Source organism: Silurus meridionalis, chromosome 11 (genome assembly GCF_014805685.1).
Source record: "Silurus meridionalis isolate SWU-2019-XX chromosome 11, ASM1480568v1, whole genome shotgun sequence".
Lineage (NCBI taxonomy): Eukaryota > Metazoa > Chordata > Actinopteri > Siluriformes > Siluridae > Silurus > Silurus meridionalis.
This window is the reverse complement of record NC_060894.1, coordinates 20,874,474-20,889,734: the sequence shown is the minus strand read 5'-3', so window position 1 is coordinate 20,889,734 and position 15,261 is coordinate 20,874,474. Positions and strand designations below refer to the sequence as shown.

Genomic DNA, 15,261 nt, shown 5'->3' with positions numbered 1-15,261 from the left:
GCAGTGGGTGTGGGTGTCAAGAAGGGAAGGAGGGAAGGTGATATCTTACAACTGTAGCAGAAGCTGAAACAGGGCGAGCCAGTCAAGCTGGTAGATCATCAGATATTAATGCTACATAGACAAGTTGTCTACCTATAAGCATAGATATAAAAATAACAAGAGTATGGTGATTAGAAAACATGTAGGCATACATTCAATTACTTCAATTTGGATAGATTTATTAGAGAACCTGGGAAATTGATTTTGCAGCTAGAAAAAAAATAGTCTGTCAGTTTGCTCAACTCTATATAAATATATATTTACAGTTTTTCTCAGTTGCAATGAGAAATTGCTTTGATTAAATTGCGAATGCTTTAGTACATTACTTTAATCAATTGTGTACAAGTGTCTGCTGTTTCCTACTTGTTCATGTTGAACAAAATATTTGATACTATTTTCACCTGGATAGTTTTAACCCCCAAAACATCTCGGTATCAGTTAAATGCATTAGTCATTGAATCCAAAATGGTTAAAATGTCATAATCTGTCAACCTTAAATATCTATAAACTTTTTTTTGTAAATGTTTCTTTTAATTGATGAATTGTGTTGATGAATCTTGAATTTCACTAATAAAGGCAAGTAAAAAAAAAAAAAATAGGTCAAAGGTTAATCTAGTGAACATGGATGAACAACCAAGAAATGAACGAACACTAGTACAGTACAGTAAAAGTGTGAATCCTGTCTGGTCTCATCAATATCAATATAAATCAAATAAATACATTTGTGCTGCTGTAATTCATTCATATCATACAGAAAAAATTTAACTACAGCATTTTCAGTTATTGTAATCCAAACCATAGTTCATCCAGAAATACTGAAACTGTGCAGACGATCTTGTTTGCAAACAATGACAAAAGGGATCCCTGATGAGCAGCCATGGTGACTGTGGCTTGTGTGTGTGTGTGTGTGTGTGTGTGTGTGTGAGAGAGAGAGAGAGAGAGAGACTACAGGCAGGCACAAAAATACAAAGAAAGATGAAAGAGGAAGAGAAACAGACAAATAGATGTATAAATAGAGAAAAGGACAGACAAACTGACAAAAAGAGGGAGAGATACAGAGATACTAATAGAGAGAAGGAGAACAGGACTCTGTGTGTCTGTGTAGGACTCTGTGGTGTTTGTGCAGGACTCTGTGGTGTTTGTGCAGGACTCTGTGTGTTTGTGCAGGACTCTGTGGTGTTTGTGCAGGACTCTGCGGTGTTTGTGCAGGACTCTCTCGGGCTGTGCAGGACTCTGTGGTGTTTGTGCAGGACTCTCAGGCTGTGCAGGACTCTGTGGTGTTTGTGCAGGACTCTCAGGTTGTGCAGGACTCTCAGGTTGTGCAGGACTCTCAGGTTGTGCAGGACTCTGTGGTGTTTGTACAGGACTCTCTCGGGCTGTGCAGGACTCTGTGGTGTTTGTGCAGGACTCTGTGGTGTTTGTACAGGACTCTCTCGGGCTGTGCAGGACTCTGTGGTGTTTGTGCAGGACTCTCAGGTTGTGCAGGACTCTGTGGTGTTTGTGCAGGACTCTCAGGTTGTGCAGGACTCTGTGGTGTTTGTACAGGACTCTCTCGGGCTGTGCAGGACTCTGTGGTGTCTGTGCAGGACTCTGTGGTGTTTGTGCAGGACTCTGTGGTGTTTGTGCAGGACTCTGTGGTGTTTGTACAGGACTCTCTCGGGCTGTGCAGGACTCTGTGGTGTCTGTGCAGGACTCTGTGGTGTTTGTGCAGGACTCTGTGGTGTTTGTACAGGACTCTCTCAGGTTGTGCAGGACTCTGTGGTGTTTGTGCAGGACTCTCAGGTTGTGCAGGACTCTGTGGTGTTTGTGCAGGACTCTCAGGTTGTGCAGGACTCTGTGGTGTTTGTGCAGGACTCTCAGGTTGTGCAGGGTGTGCGCTCTTATCGTCTGGGCTGTACTGCGAAAGCCAATAGAACATTAATACACGCACACATTTCTCTCAGCACCCAAGCGGACCGAACCGAAGCACCACGGGAAAACAACCAGGCTTCGTCAGATAAGGAAAAAGACAAGGATTACACACCAAGTGTAGAAGGTAGACTTCATTTCATAAAACGAATAATTCCAGGAAGCAGCGCCTTTACGCATGGATAATCCGCAGCGCGCGAGCTCAGCCTCCATTTTATGAGCCAGACAGAAAACTGCTTTCGGTTTCAAAACACACTTCATAACGCTTCCTTCTGTACGATAATAACCGCTGCTCTATTACAACTCTCCGGGGTGATCCGAAATGCAGCCTGAATCGCAGAGCTAACCGAACCGAACCGAACCATCATGAGTTTTTAGTAAGATTTTATGCGTTTTTCTTGTCTTTTTCATCGTCAGTCACTGGATTCAGGCGTTGAGCAGGTGCATGGGAGGCGCTGTGGACGTGGTTCCGGTGTCGGAAACAGCAGAATATCATCTCAATTAGAACTGAAAATATCTAAGAGCATAATGTCTAAGACACAATACACTATTTAACAGGATAAACAGGAAGCTCTTTATTATAAGGATTCATAGGGTGTGTCTATAAACCTCTCTTCTATCATCTTTCCATCTTTCTTTCCTCTCCTAGTCTCAAATTTTCTATTTAGAGATAGAAGTCATTCTAAGACTGAGTTTTGAAGATTCGTTATTTGTTCACCTTCAAGACATCTCCATCCTGGTCAGGTCACGATGGAATGATGGATAGATACATCCAATGATGGAAGTGACATGGGAATACACCCTTGATGTCCATCATAAGGAACTCACCTATGCTCACCTTCAGGCATGGAATTTACACCTGGGCAGATTAGAGTTGCCCAATCACCTCCTGAGATGTTTCTGGGAGGTGTGAGGAAGCCAGAATTTCTAGAGGAAACCCCTAATGGACACAACTCAGAAACTCCAAAAGGCAAAAAGCTGAGCTCAGGATTGATTTCTGGAGCTGTGAGGCAGTAATTTTACCACCCTGTTTTCATATTTTTTCACTCGAATGATCCTAAATTCAATTAAAATGAACGTAAAGCATAATAAACAGTACAGTACAAAGAGATGCAAAATCCAATACGAATGTTCTTAATAGCATTTTAACATTGGATGATAATAGTATGGAGTTCACATGGGGAATTTTGTTTTGCATCATGGCTCACCAAGAAAACCTGTAAAAGACTATGAACTAAATATAAAATGAGAACATTTTAAAAAAATCTGTTCAGTAAAATCAAGTACTTACAGTTTTTTCAAGTTGCATTGGAGCATTTGTCAGATCAGAAACTAAATTCTCAAAACTACTTATTCAACCTCCACATCATTTAGTCATTTGTGCTCATCATAATAACGTTTCCTGTTCGCGTTGATAAATTGCGAATGCTTTTGTACATCATTTAATCGATTGAGTTTAATTGACTGCTGTTTCCTACATTATTAGTTGTTTATGTTCATGATGATTAAAATATATTCTACTGGTTTCACCTGAACAGTTTTAACCCCCAGAACATCTCAGCATCAGTTCATTGTATGTCATTGAATGCAAAATGATTAAACCAGTTGTCAGAATCTGTGATCTAAAATTTCTATTAAACTTTTTTTTTGGAAATGTGTTGAATTGATGAATTGTGCAGATGAATCTTGAACGTCACTAATGAAGGCGAGTGAACGGCATCAGATCAACCAATAATCAACCAGTTCTCTAAAACAGGTCAAAGGTGAATCTGGTGAACCTTCAATTGGAGATTGTATACAGAAAAAGCAAAACATAGAATTATACATTCTGAAAATAGATGAACAATTAAGAAACATACGAACACTTATACAGAACAGTAAAAGTGTGAATCCTGTTCGGTCTCTTACACTCAATATAAATCAAATATGCAATCAAATAAATACATTTGTGCTGCTGGAATTCATAGAGACCAAACAGAAGGAAGTACAATTTTGTGCATTTTCAGTCACTGTGATCCAAACCTTAGTTTATATCAAGAAATCCTGAAACTGTGCAGCGTCACACTGAAAACACGACTAAACATTTTGATGATTTTGTTTGTGAACAATGAAAAAGGCACTTTTCATTCTGATGGGAATCACATGTTAATTGACCCAAATACTTACTTTTGGGAGATGAAATAAGGATTTTGAGAAAAGTTCAGGCGTTTGCAAGAAATCCAATGTTTTGTGCTGTTTGTACACATCGTTTTGACAAAGGCACTTACTGGTTTGCAAATATTAAGGATGATATGATATATCGAGAAATGCTCCAAAGCAGCTGAGAAAAAATTTTATGTTCTTTAATTATATATTTAATGCCAGACTAGGAAAACGACTTATAAAAATTTTTTTATTAAATATTTTAGCATTAGTGTGAGTAGAAGTAGTTAGGATTTTGGCATTTTAACAGTATATTCCTAATTCGTAATAATGAGTGGTTACAGATACACCTCTGGTCTTGTTATAAGTAACAATGCAACACCTGTCAGTGACCTTCTAAGAAGTAAGTGAGAGCAAATGGCATTTCAGTATCACTAAAATGAGATATAATTGGCTGCGTGTCCACTACTCTGTACAGTCCAGTGTTGAAATGCTGTAGTCTGGTTGGATTGGAGCTGTCCGTTGTACGAGTGCTGAATTTGTTGTTCTAATTTGTGCTGGTTTTATACGAAGGGCATACCTTTTACCAAATCAATAATTAATGAGAAAGCCAGTAATGCAACTACACCAATGCAGCAACAGCTTTATAAAAATGCAAAGAGATGGTAAATCTCATAGAAACATTTAAATCATGCTCTCAATTTAGTTTGCGCTTCAGACCGATTCTAGTCGGAAAGATAAAGCGCCTTAACCTTGGACCTTCAGGCTGTTTAGAAATGTTCATTAACATATTTATTGTTAATGAGTTTTTTTTACAACACAATTTTAGAATGTTGTTTTTTTTTTTTTTAGGTCAAGCTTGATTAAGAGCAATGAGAAAGTGCAGCCCTTGGATGTTTCTTCCTGTTATGTTTTCATTCTTCACATCAGCAGGCTTATGGGTTGTGTGAGTATTCAAACCAGACTAATGGCATATCTGGTTACATACAATAAAGTTGCCCACAATGCACTGCAATTCGGTGCATGCATACTGTAGTAGTGTGAAGCTGATTCTGTATAAAATGTTACGTTGGGCTGCAATGTTTTTGTCTATGTTAATGGAACTGACTTGAGATTTGAGAGAATGACAGAGGTATATCTTGTTGAAAACAGCTATTTTATAGCAGTGGAGGATGACAAAATCACACCACTGAACTCTCAATATAAGTAAGTTACTTTTTTTTTTTGTCTTGTATCAAAAAATGTTAGTTATATTACAGAGTTATCCATCTGCCTTAAATTTTATTTTATTCCACAGCAGATCTGTTTCAAAGTCTCCCCCATATATAAGGTATAACTCAATTATCTGCACTCAAGATTAGGATTTGTTTCCCCTTATTATTGGAAGCTTGCCCTAAAACCTTTCAAATATTTCCTGTCTTTTAGCATTGCAGGCGATGCTCCACCGGCCAGCTGTGTTTTTAGTCAGGTCATGAACATGGCAGCTTTTGTGGGTAAGAGTTATAATGTGATATTATAATTATAATAAGGTAAATCATAACAATTTGTTAAAAAATATATATATTTATAATGGTATTAGGATTATTTTGTATAATTCATAGAACTCACCTTTATATAAAGTGGTACTTTAACTGTTCAATAGATAACCAGCTAACGGTTGCTATCTGGCAACAATGTACGATATTTATCCAAAAATAGGGGGATGGCATAACAATCATGCACATACATATGCCTTCTCCAAACCTTTGTCACAAATTTGGAAGCACAACTTGTTTTTAGCATAAAAGCAACCTTTAGCAAGGTTATAGCAGCGAATAGAAGCATTTTTTGTCGCCAGGTTTCATCCTCGGGGTCCTCAGATACTTGCAACTGAAGCCAAGAGTGCGTAAACCCTGGCTCAACATCATCAGTTTGGTAGCTTTCTCCCTAGCCTGCTTTGGTTTGACCTTGGTTGGGAATTTCCAGGTATATTATGGATTTTTTTCCTCTTATGGAACAGTGGCTTTATTTTAGAGTTGTCTTGATTTTTTTATTTTTAGATAGCTGATCAGTTTTGTTTACTGTTATCTAGTTGTCAAATGATAAGGAACTCCACAATATTGGGACATACATGACCTTCTGCTTGGGCACGTTGTTTTGTTGGGTCCAGTCATACATGACTCTGAAGGTCAACTTGAGGAATGAAGGCAGACGAGCTGGTATACCTCGCTTCCTGCTGTCTGGAGCAGTCACTTTCTGCATGCTGCTTTGTATCCTTTACATGTCTAGCACACACACACACACACACACACACACACACACACACACACACACACACACACAAACAAAATCTGACAAGCAGAATGTTAGTATTTAAACAGTTTTTATTCAAATTGTTGATTCATTTTCCATAACAGCAATGTACATCACACATTTATAGCAGGGGAGGGCCACACAGGTTTTAATATATTTTTGGATATGAATATGTATTAAAACTATTCATATAGTCTATTCTTTTCGTTTCACAGCTTTTCTCTCGGAGTGTCTGTTAGTTTCTATCCAATTAGATTTCAGCAATCACATCGCATATTGCTGAAGGCGTTCAATATAAACACTGTAGGTGCCTGCAGCATTTGATTCATGTTGCTTCAATGATGTTGCTTTAACCATTCAGATTGCAAGCCAGAGTCACCAAGGCTTTATAGAAGGCGTCCAAAAATGTCAGCATTTTTCACATCCTTCTATTGGATGGTCAGAGAGTGTGCTAGTTAGAGCTCGCAGACCACAACTGTAGCAAACTGCACAAGCTGAAATATATTCCTGTCGATTTAATTGCTGTTTTTTTTATTCCATAATAGCTGACAAATGAAAAGAAATCGATTCGGTTTACAGATAAATTTACAAGGACATTTACAAGATGGACTTTACAAGAAAGGCTGAATATCATGAGAAAAATCAGCCCAAACAGTTCACAACAGTTTTTAAACTTCTAATATCTCAATAAAAGTTATAAGAAAAGCTGGTGAGGGGAAAACAGTGTTTATGGCTGTTATAATGGTCGCTATTAACTGCAGACATTCCACATTGCATATTAAATAGAAATGTACCAAAGACATTTGGAGTAAACAACCATATGAGACAACAGAATTTCCATTTCCAGGAAGTATGATAGACAGATGTTATTGATTAATACATTAAAATTGTAGTCAATGGCTGTAGTATAAGACATAAAACATTGAGATGTGATCTGGGCAATAACAGCTCTCAACTCTGTTTTGTGTTATGGCTTCATCACACCACTACATCCAGTAATATCAGTGAGGTCTATATGAATTACTGTATATCTTCTGTACACGGTGTACTATATTCATGCAACAGTATCAGAAGTCCTACGAGGGCCTGTGTTATGACACAGAGCGTCACAGGAGATCATTTCTGCCTGCGGCCATCAAACGATATATAACTCCCTCCATCTGAGTGTTAAACAGCTGCTCCACGATACAGATGTTATACTAAATACCGTAGATAATATCGATATAGTTATATTTATAGATTTTCATGCTACACATATAATGTTAATATCTTGGGCGATTATCTGCAATAATTCCAGTGCGATAATAATAATAATAATAAATTACATGTGTAATAACTTTTATAACTATTATTGTAGTCTGACTTTTCTGCAGTCTGTTTCTCACTGCTGCTACACGTTTCGTTTTACATAATATCTACCTCAATGTGTATTTTTATTTGTAGTTTAATTTGTAGTTTGATCTTTTACTGAGAGCAACTGCAACCAAACAATTTCTCTACGGGATCAATAAAGTATCCGATCAGTTGTTATCTCGTGATTTTGACATCTCGTGCCCTCCACACGTGACTCAGTGCTCGTCCATGCGCCAGCTGCCACAGATGTTTACAGATAATAACCGTGATGCTGCATCTAGAACATACTCTTGTGCCAAATACACAAAAAGCAACGATTGATCGCAAGGAAACAATATTTATGTCGAGATCACGAGAAAACTACTTTATGTCGGAATCACAAAAAATTTATGCTGTGATGATAAAAATGTGAAAGCAAAGAAATATTATAATAGATTACCTCTGGGGACTTCTGGACTAAAGTGCTTCAACATTGTAACTGTTTGTGTTTATGAATTCTGAGATCTGACCTTAACACAATACCAGATTTCACTCTATTGGCCCAGCGTCTGCACATGTACGCTGCTCGGGCGCAGTGGGCGCTGGCTATGTTCTTCTTGGCCTTCCTGGGCACATTTGCTATCGAGTTCCGTCACCACCACTTCGAAATCGTGTGCAGCGATGACCAAGAGCCTCCAGTGAGCCTGTCAGAGACCTTCTCGGAGGTTTCCGAGTACCAATCAGACCAGCTGTAGTACTCTTCCGGTTCTGTAGCAGAATTACTACAAACTTCCATCACATACTCAATTCAATAATACTAATAATGCATGTCTGTTAAATGTCTCTCTGGAGTTGGTCTGTGTGTGCAGAAGTGTGTTGCTTTCTCAATAAGGTGGACGACAACAACAACAAAAAAGAGAAGCACAAACAGAGCCAGAGCAAGTTTTTGTATTGCAAGTGCCATGAGGTGTTTTACACGGAAAGTGTGTATAGCTACTGTAGATACATGTTATTAGACAATAGACGACATTTGTATCACTCTGAAAGCTAAATATGCGTCGATTCAAAAAGTAGGTCCACGTCTGAAGTTTTGTTATGAGTACAGTTTTAAAAAATTAGTACTTTGCACATTTTTATATCGAGATCAAAAGAAATAAAGTAAAAATTGAAAATGTGGCGTATCTTTGCGATTATTATAACAGGGATTTTTCAACGCACTGTAATGAAGTCTTAGCTCATGAAATTCTTTTCTTTAAAGGTGTTCAGCTCTATAACAGCTGCATTATGAATAAAACCCCAACTAAACATAGAAATGTTTACTCAGTGATTTGTGGTAGTTTGCAGTACTGATCCTTAACTGCTGAACTGCCAGTTGTACGACTGTAATACTGAAAACACTGGTTGGCCACTGCTTTGTTCCTCATCAATGTTGTCAACTGGGTCATAGTAATATATTTGAAAAGCGAATGCATTCATGAGATTTTGGCAATTTTTAAGCGATGTGAAACTTTTTTTTTTTTTTGCCAATTTTTCCTACAGTTTAGTACGACGACGTTTTAGTACCACGTTTAAAAAATATATAAGATTACGAGATTAAAATCGTAGAATGCGTAACAAAGTCGTAATGTTTTCGAGAAAAAGTAATGCGTCAGTGTACATCTTCATAGTCTTCCTATAGTTTGTATTCAGATGTAACCCATCAAAATCCTCCAGACTGCACAAAAGAAGCGATTTTCTCGATGTCCGTCTGATTTTTCTCTTCAGAATTTGTTTCCTACAAAACCGCTGCAGTGTTTATTCACTGATTATTAATCCGTAATTACCTAAATTAGGAAAAACCAAACCCTCCACATCCATTTTATGCAAAACAGAGAAACGTTTCTCGCAATTCTGTGATTTTTCTTAAAATATTACCACTTTCATTTCGTACTGCTGCGACGTGATTCTTGAAACATTTCGACTTTTATTCTCGAAATCTTCGATTTTTCTTTAGTTTTTTTACGTGCCACTAAAACGCCTTCGTAGTTTTGAGTTTTTCTTTGGACATTCTGTATTTATTTTTTTTGTCTCTTAGAAATTGTCTACAAGCTACATTACAGTTTCCTACATGAAGATACAAGAATGGTTGGACATATAAGTACTTGAAATAGCATTTGAGATCATCATATACGTTTACTAGATGGAGAAAGAGGTACAAGTACGTGAAACGTAATTCCTAATTAATAACTTAAATTACACTTACACATCGATACTGTTTCATAGCATAAACATTTCAAGAGGATGACAATTATAAACCAACTTCAGTTCATTTTTAAAAATAAAATTAATATATAAACATATGCAAGCACCTGGAGTTTAATTAGGTGCAACTATAATGCACTTGGACTTCACGTGTATCATCTTTCCTCCAACCAACAAGCTACAAATCCAATGTCAGCCCACGTTTGATAAAGTCCGCTTGAGGAGAGCCGACAATGTCCTGTCCTTGTCTGTTAAACTCTTCCGGTGAGTTCTAGCTGGCTAAAAGTTGTGATTGTTGTGTAGTATTTCCTCTCCTCTTCGGTCAGCTCCATGTTGCCCGGTCGCACAACTACGGCCACGTTCACCCCGGCGTCTTCTGCTGCTTTTGCTTCTGCAAGGTGAGTGTTAAATGTTAATCTTTCCACACACGTTCTCAGCGCAACCCCAGCTGCATTCAGACTCTCATATTACACAGGGGCTATCAGTCGATCTGCATTAAATATGCAGTACTCTCAATGCCAAAAGTGTTGTTTCTGCTACACGATGAAGGTTTTTTAGGTTTGGAATCGAACAGACAGATGCAAGTTGAGCAGAATTTCAGCTTTCATTTTCCAAGTTGAAATTCTGATCCATCATCTCATTCATCCATTGGTTAAAAACTCAATAGTGCATATCAAAAAGTAATTGGCTATACACTGATCAGCATAATATTATGACCACCTGCCTAAAATTGTGTTGGTCCCCCTGTTTTGCTGCCAAAACAGTCCTGACCTGTCGAGCATCAACAGCATGAACTTCTTTGGGAATTTGAGCTACAGGAGCTCGTCTGTTGGATCGGACCACGCTATGGATGCGAGGTATACCGGTACTGGAAATATACTGGTATATATTATATTTCAATCGGTGCGATATCATAATTTTGCTGAATTCTGTATTTTATACAGTGTTGTTCCGAAATTCACCTGTAGACGGCAGTGTTTCCCGCATTGCTGCGAAACAGTTAAAAAACTAAAAGCTCAATTTAATTTTTTTTCTTTAAAATTACTGTTCCTTTCTTGGAGCACTTCTAATAGATTCTGACCACTGCAGACCAGGAACATCCCACAAGAGCTGCAGTTTTGGAGACGCTCTGACCCAGACGTCTAGACGTCACAATTTGTCAAACTCGCTCAAATCCTTACGCCCATTTTTCCTGCTTCTAACATCAACTTTGAGGACAAAATGTTCAGTTGCTGCCTAATAAATAAATCCACCCACTAACAGGTGCCATGATGAGGAGATCATCAGTGTTCTTCACTTCACTGCTTATACATTTTTTTTTTGGGTATAGTGCAGTTGCTCCTGGGCATTTATTAAGAACATAAAAGTGGAGGCCAACTACAGCTTATTATGTGTAAAATATTAGACACTGGCATTTATTATAATTTTGTTGAATCTAATTAAATCTAAATTTAAAAAGTCTCTTTAAAGAATTTAATTTTATTAGGAATTGAGGACGAAGCAGCCATAGGAAAACTAAAACACACCCAAACTACATCCCATACTCACCTCGTGTGACATCTGTTAGGAACATAATGTCTTCTGGAGAGCAGCCAATCCTCTCTGCAATCTTTTGGTAGCTTTTACTCTCCACTTTGGCACCAATGTTGGTGTCAAAATGACCGTCAAACAGCTGCAAAAGACATTTAATAAAGACGTTTAAAATACTACAACCTTCCTTAAAGCATCGTTAGAAAATATTTTAATAGAAGAAAAAGCAGCCAAATTGGAACTTGCATCTAATAAATCTCCTTCAACTGAATAGCCGAAGAGTAGCTTCTGGGCTTCGATGCTTCCTGAAGAATAAATGTAGACTTTAAGGCCATATTCCCTCCATCTTCTTATTGCAGGAACCACATCCTGATACACTCTGCGTTCAAACACACATTCCACAAAAGGCAATTATATCTCCGTAAAAGAGCAAAAAAAAAATATTTGCATAAAGAAAAACGAGCAGATCCTCCATACTTACTCGCCTTTAATCTTCCCTGAAACATAGGCTGCTCTCCACATGTGGCCTTGCAGCTGCTTGAGAGCGGTGGTCTTTCTGTCTGCATCCATCTGCCACAGGACGCTATCCACCACCTCCCGGATCGCCTTCTCTTCGTCCGTGTGGACCGTCTGGTCTACGGCATGAACTGGGCACGCTCTGTTCTGCTTTAGGTCTTCCTCCGTCTGAATAAAAACAAACCCAGGTATTGAAATATGGTGACAAACTGCAACTCTACAAACTATTATTACTATTAATAAAAAAATGGGATGTGGTAGCTCAGTGATTAAGGGTTACTGATCAGAAGGTCGGGGTTCTTCAAGCCCTAGTATCGCCAAGCTGTTTCTGATGGGCCCTTGAGCAAGGCCCTTAACCCATTCTGCTTCAGGGGTGCTGTATCATAGCTGACCATGCATTCTGAAGTGAAGAAAGAATTATACAATGCTGCAGTGTATATTTGATGAGTAAAACCCTAATTTTTCCAATAATTTGATGTTCCTGCCAATTTGAACAAATAACAGGTAATCTGGCCAAACTGTGACTGAAGCCAATTGGAAAAGAGAATAAGGCCGAACTACATCTAGACTAATCCGGATAAATAAAAAATGCTCAGCGTCCACACTTCAGTTGTCAATCGTTTCCCCAAAAGTTGCTTGAGTTGTAAGACCGTGAGTGTGCATTATAATCAATAATCAATTTTTCTTTTTCAAGATGGCGCTGCAGATGGCTGCCTCGGTGTGGAGCTCTGCAGTCGCTTTACTGTTTTTGTTCGTTTGTCCTGTTTTTTGTCCTTCACGTACAGTCACTTTTACTCGGGATGAACCGCTGAACATTCGGCAGAACACGCCACACAATTGTTTACCGGTTTTTGACTATTCAGACGTTTTGCTGGACGGTGTAGTTGGCAGAGCCGCCGCTTTTTTTAAACGCTTTAAGACGTGTAAGCGTGGAAAGCGAGCTGGTACGCTGGTCAGGTTCCCACAGAGCGGCTTCAGAACCGCTCTGCCTGGTATCCATCTGAAGAATCTCCGCTCTTTACCCAACAAAATTAACGAACTTCTCCTGCTCTCCCGTACAAATAAGGACCTTTATAAGTTAGCTGCTCTGTCTTTCACCAAAATACTGCCTGAATGAAGCCACGTTACATCTGTCCAATAAAGCAAACCTCACACAGGAACTTCCAAAATTCCAACAGCATTATTACACACCCCACCAGAGACAAAAACATTTCGGACCACTGCTACACCAGGATAAAGGATTGATATCGCTCCATCCGCAGAGCTGCTTTAGGACTCTCTGGCCACTGCCTGGTTCATCTTCTCCAAACATACAGGCAAAAACTTCCATCTGCTAAGCCTATAGTAAGGACTGTAAAAAGATTGACCAACGAAACATCTGTTTTGAGTGCACTGACTGGTGTTTTTTAAAGCTGCTGCCTCTGATCTGGATGAAGCTCACAGACTCTGTAACATCTGATATCAGTTTCTGTGATGATATATCCATTCCAACCAAATCAGGCCAAAGAGGATGCCTACAGGAATGGGGACAGAATCTTGTACAAACAGGCCAAGAACAAAGTGACAATGGAGATTAGAGTGGCGAAGAGGAGCAACTCTAAAAAAGCTGGACAATCAGTTTTCAGCCAACGACCCTGCTTCATTGTGTAAAGGTCTGAGAGACAAGACACCATCCTCCAGCTCTGTAGTGAATCAACAACTGGTTGACCCGAATACGTTTTAATGTAGATTTGATACTCCTGGTCTCACACCTCACACCATTCCTGACCATCTTAACGACTCGACCATTAACACCTCCAGCAGCCCCTCCCCCCACCTCCTGTACTTCAGATCAGTGAAGATGATGTGCATCAAGTCTTCGGGAAACAAAAAAGAAGGTAAGCACCAAGACCAGACGAAATTTCACCAGCCTATCTAAGAACCTGTGCTGACCAGCTGGCGTCCATCTTTTCACACATCTTTAACAGACCACTGAAACTGTGTGAAGTGCCAATCAGTTTTAAACGTTCCACCATCAACCCCATCTCGAAGAAAACAAAAACAACTGGACTTAACGACTACAGACCAATTGCCCTAACATCTGTGGTCATGAAGTCTTTTTAGAGACTGGTGTTGGCTTATTTGAAGGAGATCACTAGACCCTTCCTTGCTGGACCTCCTACAGTTTGCTTACTGAGGAACATGTCTGTGGACGATGAGGTGAACATGGGACTGCACTTCATCTTGCAGCATCTGGACAAACCGGGACACCAAGAACTTCTTTGGCAGTTTGAGCTACAGGAGCGGATCGGCTCAGACCACACGGACCAGCTTGCGCTCCCCACGTGCTTCACCAAGCCTCGGCCGCCCACGTCCCTGTCGCCGGTTAACCACTGTTCCTTCCTTGGATCACTTTTGATAGACTCTGACCACTGCAGACCAGGAACATCCCACAAGAGCTGCAGCTTTGGAGACGCTCTGACCCAGAGGTCTAGACGTCACAATTTGTCAAACTCGCCCATTTTTCCTGCATCTAATATCAACTTTGAGGACAAAATGTTTACTTGTTGCATAATAAATAAATCCAAATTTTGGTTATTGGACCATTCTGAAGCATAACAATGAGCTTTTTAGTTCCTCTAGCATCTTCAACATAAACAATATAAGAGCATGGACAACAGAATTGATAAAGTTGGATCGATTGATATGACGCAGATTTCTCAGAGCATGCACCACGATATGGGTTTACCTGGTGATAATGATAAGAATAATTAGAATAATATAGGGTATGAATGATAGAAATGGAAGTCCATGTTGCAGGAACTTGACCTGTTTCTTGAGGAGCTGCACATCCTGCTTGCACTCATCCTCCTCCCAGTGTGCACCCAGATACTCCTCCAGGTGCTCTTTGATATATGGGAATAAAACCTCCTGCATGGACAATAAGCATCAGTCAGGTCATATTCATGCATTTTCACTGCTGATTGCAGAGATCCAGCCCAAGCTTCACATTCATTCCTACTGTACCTTCACAAACGTGATTGGAGTCGTGGTGCCTTCAATATCCAGCAGAAAAACGTTCACGTTCTCAGGAATTGTAACTGTTGCCATTTTGGCACCTCAACTGACAACGAAGGAGAGAGATTTAAGTCTAGAGTGTGGATATGAAGAGTAGGTTTGGATTGAAAACCCAATCACTGGCAGCCAGACAAACAAAAGCAGATCAGAGGAGGAACCGATCACTGACCCTCATGCAACGTGCTAAAACATGGCTCAGTCAAC

The 15,261-nt window shown here is 39.4% G+C and overlaps 3 protein-coding genes across 5 annotated transcripts; 1 reads left to right on the top strand and 2 right to left on the bottom strand.

Annotated features, from left to right (window-relative positions):
* Positions 1-968: 968 nt before the first annotated feature.
* LOC124393659 (DNA-directed RNA polymerase II subunit RPB1-like) lies at positions 969-1,957 on the bottom strand. The gene has a single exon (XM_046861616.1). It carries the CDS (start codon positions 1,955-1,957, stop codon positions 1,370-1,372), a length of 588 nt encoding a protein of 195 aa, XP_046717572.1. The 3' UTR covers positions 969-1,369.
* Positions 1,938-8,880, top strand: tmem150c (transmembrane protein 150C). Of its 3 annotated transcripts, none has more exons than XM_046861615.1 (8): positions 1,938-2,074; positions 4,942-5,035; positions 5,242-5,295; positions 5,390-5,419; positions 5,515-5,582; positions 5,927-6,054; positions 6,161-6,338; positions 8,260-8,880. In XM_046861615.1, the coding sequence occupies exons 2-8, from the start codon at positions 4,962-4,964 to the stop codon at positions 8,466-8,468; spliced, it is 741 nt and encodes a 246-aa protein (XP_046717571.1). In that variant the 5' UTR covers positions 1,938-2,074; positions 4,942-4,961; the 3' UTR covers positions 8,469-8,880. The 3 variants fall into 3 exon arrangements, with proteins under 3 accessions (XP_046717571.1, XP_046717569.1, XP_046717570.1); XM_046861613.1 differs by having other exon boundaries at positions 5,387-5,419; XM_046861614.1 differs by lacking the exon at positions 1,938-2,074 and adding an exon at positions 2,097-2,324 and having other exon boundaries at positions 5,387-5,419.
* A 985-nt stretch (positions 8,881-9,865) lies between these two features.
* Positions 9,866-15,261, bottom strand: enoph1 (enolase-phosphatase 1). Its single transcript, XM_046861612.1, has 6 exons — positions 15,007-15,261; positions 14,809-14,910; positions 11,966-12,168; positions 11,731-11,863; positions 11,503-11,626; positions 9,866-10,345 (listed from the first exon to the last, which is right to left on the bottom strand). The coding sequence occupies exons 1-6, from the start codon at positions 15,088-15,090 to the stop codon at positions 10,206-10,208; spliced, it is 786 nt and encodes a 261-aa protein (XP_046717568.1). The 5' UTR covers positions 15,091-15,261; the 3' UTR covers positions 9,866-10,205.

Coding starts and splice junctions, on each gene's coding strand:
- LOC124393659 (XM_046861616.1), bottom strand. CDS start 1,957: ATGTTCTATTGGCTTTCGCAGTACAGCCCAGACGATAAGAGCGCACAC.
- enoph1 (XM_046861612.1), bottom strand. CDS start 15,090: ATGGCAACAGTTACAATTCCTGAGAACGTGAACGTTTTTCTGCTGGAT. Junction 11,864..11,965: donor TCAGGGAAGATTAAAGGCGA/GTAAGTATGGAG, acceptor GTTTGAACGCAG/AGTGTATCAGGATGTGGTTC. Junction 10,346..11,502: donor CCTAACAGATGTCACACGAG/GTGAGTATGGGA, acceptor CTCACCTTGCAG/AAGCAAAAGCAGCAGAAGAC.
- tmem150c (XM_046861613.1), top strand. CDS start 4,962: ATGAGAAAGTGCAGCCCTTGGATGTTTCTTCCTGTTATGTTTTCATTC. Junction 5,583..5,926: donor GAACATGGCAGCTTTTGTGG/GTAAGAGTTATA, acceptor TTTTGTCGCCAG/GTTTCATCCTCGGGGTCCTC. Junction 6,339..8,259: donor CACTTTCTGCATGCTGCTTT/GTATCCTTTACA, acceptor ACACAATACCAG/ATTTCACTCTATTGGCCCAG.